This window comes from Alosa alosa, chromosome 5 (assembly GCF_017589495.1).
Source record: "Alosa alosa isolate M-15738 ecotype Scorff River chromosome 5, AALO_Geno_1.1, whole genome shotgun sequence".
NCBI classification, from domain to species: domain Eukaryota; kingdom Metazoa; phylum Chordata; class Actinopteri; order Clupeiformes; family Clupeidae; genus Alosa; species Alosa alosa.
The window spans coordinates 33170859-33179042 of NC_063193.1; the positions used below are offsets into that span (position 1 = coordinate 33170859).

The 8184-nt window shown below is 48.8% G+C and overlaps 1 protein-coding gene across 1 annotated transcript in view; it reads right to left on the reverse strand.

Moving 5' to 3' along the window:
* The window catches only part of ddx31 (DEAD (Asp-Glu-Ala-Asp) box polypeptide 31), a gene marked incomplete at its 5' end in the record, with an annotated part of 13542 nt that extends 6395 nt beyond the window's left edge, over positions 1–7147 (reverse strand). The window contains 13 exons of the mRNA XM_048242848.1: positions 195–254; positions 1756–1962; positions 2744–3012; positions 4082–4188; positions 4626–4745; positions 4867–4931; positions 5311–5352; positions 5488–5532; positions 5632–5696; positions 5867–5937; positions 6073–6116; positions 6418–6493; positions 6711–7147. Of these exons, the coding sequence (XP_048098805.1) occupies positions 195–254; positions 1756–1962; positions 2744–3012; positions 4082–4188; positions 4626–4745; positions 4867–4931; positions 5311–5352; positions 5488–5532; positions 5632–5696; positions 5867–5937; positions 6073–6116; positions 6418–6493; positions 6711–7147 (1608 nt within the window). The remainder of the gene's footprint in view (positions 1–194; positions 255–1755; positions 1963–2743; positions 3013–4081; positions 4189–4625; positions 4746–4866; positions 4932–5310; positions 5353–5487; positions 5533–5631; positions 5697–5866; positions 5938–6072; positions 6117–6417; positions 6494–6710) is intronic.
* Between the last annotated feature and the right edge of the window lie 1037 nt (positions 7148–8184).

Here is an 8184-nt window from a genome sequence, read left to right on the forward strand (position 1 = left end):
TCAACAGCTGTTGGCTTAGTAGCCCGAGGGGCATTCAGACAAATGGCAAAATTACCCATGGCTGAGGCTTCCACACACACACACACACATATATATACACTCACAACCATTCTCACACACTGTGTGTGTGTGCGTGTGTGTGTGGTGGGGTGGGTGTGTACACATGTGTGTAAGACGTGGCTGCTGGGACTTACGGTACAGAGCAGAACTCCACTCTTGCACTGGGAGAACTCCTGGAACACCTCCATCCTCTCCTGTGAACACAAAACACTTTGATAAGTTCACACACACACACACACACACACACACACACACACACACACACACACACACACACACACACACACACACACACCTGTATCTAGTAGCATATTGGAGAGGCATAGAGATTTATGATGATAGCTCTCAGGAAAAGACAGCGGAGATGCAACTCACTCTGGAACACACAACTTCACCCTAAAGGCTGCATCGTACACACACACACACACTATGCCACCCTACTGCCTCATCAGAGCACACACACACACACACAGCTCTATGTGCAGTCAGGTGGAGCTAAAGGCTGAGTGGGTCTGTGTGTGTCGGCCAGTGGAGCCCAATCTGGGCCTGATGTCAGAGCAGATGGGCATCTAATGCAGCTGCCTCATCAGAGCGACACACACACACACACACACACACACTGCCACCCTACGCTACGCCAGGCTCTGCCCTGCCATATGCAGCCGCGACGCGTCCTCTTTAACATCTCAGGACATGAGGGGGGCAGTGCAACGGGCAGGGCAGGGCAGGGCAGGGCAGGGCAGACAGGACCCCGGCGCTTCAGTGGTGCCATCTGGCCAGATGCCAGGCCGCCATTAGTGCTGCGGAGGGGACAGGTGAGCGCTGGGCTGCACCTGGCACACTTGGCCGCCCCCTGGGCACTGCCACAGGGCAGCCTGGGGCAGCAGGGGCCACGCCAGGGGGCAGTACCACAGGGCGCCCCACCACAGCGGGCCAGGGCAGACCACACGGCTCTGGGGCACGCTAGAGGGCAGCGCCCTGTGGCACGGAGCGCCAGGGGTCAACACCAGGGGGTATGGTCTGTGCCACCAGCTGGCCTCCATCAGATGCACTCAACTCCCAGAGTCTCTGCAGATCTCCAACACACAAACACACACTATAGCACTCAACCTTAGAGTCTCTGCAGATCTCCAACACACAAACACACACTACAGCACTCAACTCCCAGATCTCCAACACTAGACAGCCCACACTACAACACACACACATCACTGTAAATCTCTGTAGGCATACTGTACTTCGCATTAAAACAGGCCATTCCAAACATTCAACAGCAATGACAAAAGCTATAGGGTTCACATGCTGCACAAACATTATGATCACTGTAAACGGAGCCATACAACTTGCCAGGTTCTGCGGACATACTGGAAACCTTTTCCCCTTAGAACATTCCTCATTCTAGAACATTCCCCATTCTATAATATTTCCCATTCCAGAACGTTCCCCATTCTAGAACATTCCCTATTCTATAAGCACATCAGACCCTGCAGATGACTGGGTACTAGAACAATGTGTGAGGGGGTATCAGAATGTTGACTGAGGGGGTATGGGAGGGGCATCAGAGCAGGGGGTATGGGAGGGGCATCAGAGCAGGGTGTAGAGAGGGGTTGGGGGCAATAGAACACTGTGTGAGGGGTGTGTGTGGTCTTACCTGTAAAGAGGGGTGGGGGGGAATAGAACACTGTGAGGTCTTACCTCTTGTTTCATGTTCCCGTGCAGTCGCAGGAAGTTGATGGATTTGGGGGCGGGTTTGTTGGGGGCGGGTTTGTTTTTGGGCGGAGTCTTTTTGGGCGTGGCGTCGTTGCCTCGTTCTCCACACAGAACAGCCGTGAGGAGCGACAGCAGAAACTCCACCGCCTCACAGCTCGACAAGAACACGATCAGCTTCTGCCCACTCTCAAACTGGACACACACACACACACACAAAATCACCATTTACTTAACAGAGGATCTACATTTTCACACTGGAATACAGTATTTACATTGAAGCGATGGTTCGGAGTAATTTCACTCTAGGTTCCCTGAGTGCCAGGACTTTTACGGGCTTTTCCCAGATCACGGAAGTAACGTCGACGCAGCGGTAGATAGTAGCAGATAGTAGCATCCATCAGGCAAGTCTTATTTAAATAAACTCCTGGTGTACTTACAAACTTTTCAATGCCTCGTTTTATGAGTAAAGGTCATAGTTGTACTACTGTAGAAGTTTCGTACCATTCAGGGCATTATTAGTGGGGTAATTTACGAGATAAAAGTTGGTTCCATTACGACTGCAGAAACTCATTAGTTTCTGACAGGGCTCCTCGACCAGGGTTCGACCAAGGGAAAACAGGTTCTGGGAGGGTGTTTGGCTCGGGGTCATGGTGCAAAGGACCCTAGAGTGAAATTACTCCGAACCATCGCTTTAATTGACAGATGTGACATGACATTTACCCATTTTAATTTTTAATTAATCAAATGATAAAAAAGTACTATCATACTATACAAGCATGAGGAGCCTGTTAGATTACTGAAACACACTGAGATCCTTTATTGACCCTGAAGACTACTAACACAGACACACATATACACACCACACACCATAACACACACCACACAAACCACCACACACACCATAACACACACTCCATAACACACTCCATAACACACACTCCATAACACACACCACAACACACACCTCACACACCTTGCACTTGGCCAGGATGAAGGCGGCGAGGCAGACCAGGCGCAGCTTGCTGGGGACGACCACCATGTGCTGCTGCAGGCTCTCGGGCACGGCGAACCCCTCGGCCTGCTCCGCACCCTCACACACCTGGGAAGTCTGGGCCTCCTCGTGTCCATCCTCACACGCGGGCACGCTGCTGCTGCCCTCGGGCACGTGCGCGCTCCCGCCATCCTCACACACGTGCACGCTCATGGGGTCCTGCATGCAGATGTCAGCCAGTCGAGACAATCCTGCAACACAGAGACCCAGCTCAGAACCAGACGAGACAATCCTGCAACACAGAGACCCAGCTCAGAACCAGACGAGACAATCCTGCAACACAGAGACCCAGCTCAGAACCAGACGAGACAATCCTGCAACACAGAGACCCAGCTCAGAACCAGACGAGACAATCCTGCAACACAGAGACCCAGCTCAGAACCAGACGAGACAATCCTGCAACACAGAGACCCAGCTCAGAACCAGTCAAGACAATCCTGCAACACAGAGACCCAGCTCAGAACCAGACGAGACAATCCTGCAACACAGAGACCCAGCTCAGAACCAGACACTAGAGAGAAGGGGACTCAATGCAACAGGTTAGGGAATTAGGAATGAAATGACATTTCAAAATCAACTGTCAAAGACTGTGGCTGCTGTCAATCCACTGTGTCTCTATGCCGTCCTACGCACTACTCTCAGATGTGTAAATGCCTCTTGAGCAATTAGGAATTGGGTAACAGGCAGCGTGTTAGACTCTCAGTAGACCTGGCATCACACCATCACACCTGGTATGAGCGGTTCTTGGTTACTACAAGTTTAAGAGGATATGTCTGAGTAAATGTCTGAGCTTTGTCCGTTTTAGGCTGGATTAGGGGCGTATTTTACACTCAGTGAGGTTTGTCCGTTTCAGGTTGGATTAGGGGTGTCTCTTACCCTCGGTGAGGTTTGTCCGTTTCAGGTTGGATTAGGGGTGTCTCTTACCCTCGGTGAGGTTTGTCCGTTTCAGGTTGGATTAGGGGTGTCTCTTACCCTCGGTGAGGTTTGTCCATTTCAGGTTGGATTAGGGGCGTATTTTACACTCAGTGAGGTTTGTCTGTTTCAGGTTGGATTAGGGGCGTATTTTACCCTCGGTGAGGTTTGTCCATTTCAGGTTGGATTAGGGGCGTATTTTACACTCAGTGAGGTTTGTCCGTTTCAGGTTGGATTAGGGGCGTATTTTACACTCAGTGAGGTTTGTCTGTTTCAGGTTGGATTAGGGGCGTCTCTTACCCTCGGTGAGGTTTGTCCGTTTCAGGTTGGATTAGGGGCGTCTCTTACCCTCGGTGAGTGTAGCAGAGAGCAGCACATTCTGCCTGGGGGAACCTCCACCATTGAGGGCATTTAAGATGACCGCCAGGTCCTTCTCAAATCCCAGATCCAGAGTCCTGGAGAAACAAGACATCAACAACCAAATGCACCCAACACACACACCAACAACCAAATGCACCCAACACACACACCAACAACCAAATGCACCCAACACACACACATCAAATACAACCAAACGCACCCAACACACACATCAAATACAGCCAAACGCACCCAACACACACATCAAATACAGCCAAATGCACCCAACACACACAGACACACACATAAATCCATACATACATACACACACACACACCAACACCAACAACTAACAAATACACACAGAACACCTACAATCAAACTGGCACAACACACATCAGCTACACATGCTCCTCCGTAAATAGAGGTAATGTTCTACAGTGCTACAGTGATAAGATATCTGTTGAGCTACTGCCACACACACACACACACAAACACACGCACATGCACACACACACACACACACACACACCGATCAGCTTCGTCGAGGATGAGCCAGCGCACACTGCTGAAGACAATGCTGAGTGTGTTGTTTATGTGGTCAACCAGTCGTCCAGGAGTGGACACCAGGATGTTGATGCCTTTCCTCAGTCTGAAAACACACACACACAAACATTTGAGTACTCAGACATTCAGTATCTGATATTCCCTTACTGATCACTCATGATATTTAGGCCACAGCTCTAGGAGCTGAAAGAGTAAGAACTGCTCACCTGGCTTTCTCTGCTTTCCTCTTCTCTCCTCCCATCAACACTCCTGGAACAATCCATGTGAATGGCTGGAGAGAGAGAGAGAGAGAGAGATAGAGAGAGAGAGAGATAGAGAGAGAGACAGAGAGAGTGACAGAGAGAGAGTGAGAGAGAGTGAGAGAGAGACAGAGAGAGAGTGAGAGGAGAGAGAGAGAGAGAGAGAGAGAGACACAGAGAGAGAGAGAGAGAGAGAGAGAGAGAGAGAGAGAGAGAGAGAGAGAGACAGAGAGGAGAGAGAGAGAGAGAGAGAGAGACAGAGAGAGAGTGAGAGAGAGAGAGAGAGAGAGAGAGAGAGAGAGATGAACAAACGAGAGTGAGGAGACAATCAATGGAGGAGAGGAGAGGAGAGGAGAGGGAGAGTATAGGACATGGAAACGCTGATGTAGGCCCTGAGGTGCTCCATCTCACCTTTAGAAGCTTCTGGAAGATCTGGAAGCTCTGTTGGGCCAGCTGCCAGGAGGGAGCACAACACACATTAATTCAAACACACACACACCACGAGCAGTGTTAAATACTGCTGGGAGTGTTTAATGTCTTACATCTAAAAGGACTGTGTGTGTGTGTGTGTGTGTGTATTCTCTCTACCTCTCTAGTAGGGACAACAATCACAGCCAGGGGCCCGTCTCCTCGCTGTAATAGATGGCTGCTGTTATAACAGAGTTTGTACGTGTATGTTCCATCAACTCAAAAAAGCAAACACAGACACCAATGACACTAAGCTCTGCTTACCTTAATTTTGGGTTCTACTGCTTGTAGCGACTGCACAATAGGAATGCCATAGGCTAATGTCTTCCCTGCAGAGGATCAAGGAGAATTACAGTGGGGATCAGCATCAACATGAACAGCTAAACACAGCCAACAGGCCACAGAAGAGCCACTGAGCACAGAACCCATGTGGAGCTTTGGATTTGTGATGTATGTCGAATGGAGGACATGTGATAATGAAGCTTCAGTTTCAGCTCACCTGAACCGGTTTGAGAGCGCACCACTGCATCTTTTCCTGCTAGTAGCACAGGAATGGTCTGTTTCTGGACACTACGAACAAGGACAAAAACACATTAATGGTACATGGTCTCAATATGCACAGAGCTGGTGTAGCCTGACACAGACAGGGAAGTGCACACAGGTGAAACGAGCTGGACAGACAGCGGTCACTGATGTGGACCCTACCTGGTCATACTGGTCACATTCAGGACCTTGTTGAGTGTTGCCACCTGAAGGATGTGAGGAGAGAGAGAAAGACAGGTCACAGGTGAACCTCTGAGCAAAGAGGAAGTGATTAAAGAGGAGGAAGTGGAGGAAGTGATTAAAGAGAGGAGGAAGTGATTAAAGAGGAGGAAGTGATTAAAGAGGAGGAAGTGATTAAAGAGAGGAGGAAGTGATTAAAGAGAGGAGGAAGTGATTAGAGAGGAGGAAGTGATTAAAGAGAGGAGGAAGTGATTAGAGAGAGGAGGAAGTGATTAAAGAGAGGAGGGTGAGGAGGAGGAGGAGGAGGAGGAGGAGTGACCATCTCACCAGGTGGGGATGCAGGTCCAGTTCAGAGAAGGAGTCGCTGGTGAAAACCTTTTCCTTCAGCTGGGTCACACTAGGACTGTGTACACAAGCGCACACACACACACGCATGTGCACGCACATACACACACAGAAGAAGCAAGAGTCACTCTCACAGATCACTCAGCTCATCAAGTTCCTCAACTCCACAAATGCATGCATGGCCACTCATGACATTTCTATATGTACTCAATGTATAAAACATTAACAATCCTCACACACACACACATGTTTAAAGGCGAGAGAGAGGGCCTTACGCCTGGACGCTGGGGATGTCGGGGTTGTTTCTGAAGAGGCTGGAAGTCTTGATGACGTGTTTGCCCCCCGCTGCTGTCCCACTGCCATCGCTGCACTTCCTGTCCGACGGCCGCTGAGGAGTGCTCCTCTTCCCCTGCGGACCCTGCCCACCCCGGGGCTGCTTCCAACGGGGCGTCTGAGGACGGGGGATCCAGGGCTTTCCTGGTCCGGGTTGGACGGAGGAGGTTTCTTCTGTTCTGGAGGGGATTTGGGGATGAGAGGTGCATCTGGTTTGGAGGCCTCCTCTGACCGAACATGCCTTTTGTGGTTCTGGGGAAATGCATTCTGATGCTTGGAGGTCTGGACTGACTGAGAATGCTTTTTGTGCTTCTGGGGAGATTTCTGGCTGAGGGGTGCACTCTGATGCTTGGAAGTCTGTTCTGATTGGGAGTTCCTGTTATGCTTCTGGGGAGATTTTGGGCTGAGAGGAGCCGGCTGTGAATCAGGGGTCTGGTCTGAATGACGAGGTTTCTTGTGTTTGAATGGCGGAGCAGGGTGTTCTCCTGAAGCCTTGCGTTTCAAGGCAGCCGCCTGCTTTTTCTGTGAGGAGCACATCACACACATACACAGTCACACACATGTACATACACATCTTTGACAGAAAAGCTTATAATTACCCTCTCCGACATCGCTGAAAAAAGAGAGTCTTTGCCGACTTGAGTGGTGTCGGTAAACAATACTGTACATGTATAATTTACCTGTGCCCACTTGTCATGCGCTTTGAAAGAGCCCCGATAGGTCTTGGGTGCTTTAAAATGTTCAGGGGTCGAAAAGTTGATCATCAAAGTTTGATCTGCCATGATGTTCGTATAACTGTCTGAAACACAACCACAACGCTGACGTTTACATTTTGTGTAAGATGATGCTACATGTGTAGGCTACGTAAAAAGATGCTAACAGAGATACAACTCATTTATAAGCTGGACTAACGTTAACACAACAAGTTAACTAACTACAGGATTAGGTTATCTACGTGTTACTTTTGTAAACATTGCATTTATGAAACAGAAACAGATGGACATCACCATTTGGAAAGAACAGCGTTAACGTTAGGTTAAACTCACGTGTAGGCTACGTAGCTATTAACCATTAACTATTCACCAATAGCCTGCAACCAATATGTTGTAACTGTCTTATACTAATAAGCCAATATATATAACACAACGTGAGTAAATTCTACTTAATAAGGACACTACAAGTTATTTTCACCTCGCTCTCAATGTTTCACATGTCCACAGTACAAATCCATGCTGTCCGGTTGACGTCAAAAGCAAACTTCCGGCTTTTCCTTGTGGTAACAATTTCAAAATACAAGTTCTCATGAGATTGCAGTGGTATATTTCAAAATAAGAGTTTTATTTATCGGTATCATTTCCATTTAAAATTGGTCTGTGATTCTGAAATGATCAACCTTTTCTATCAAATTTATTGAGA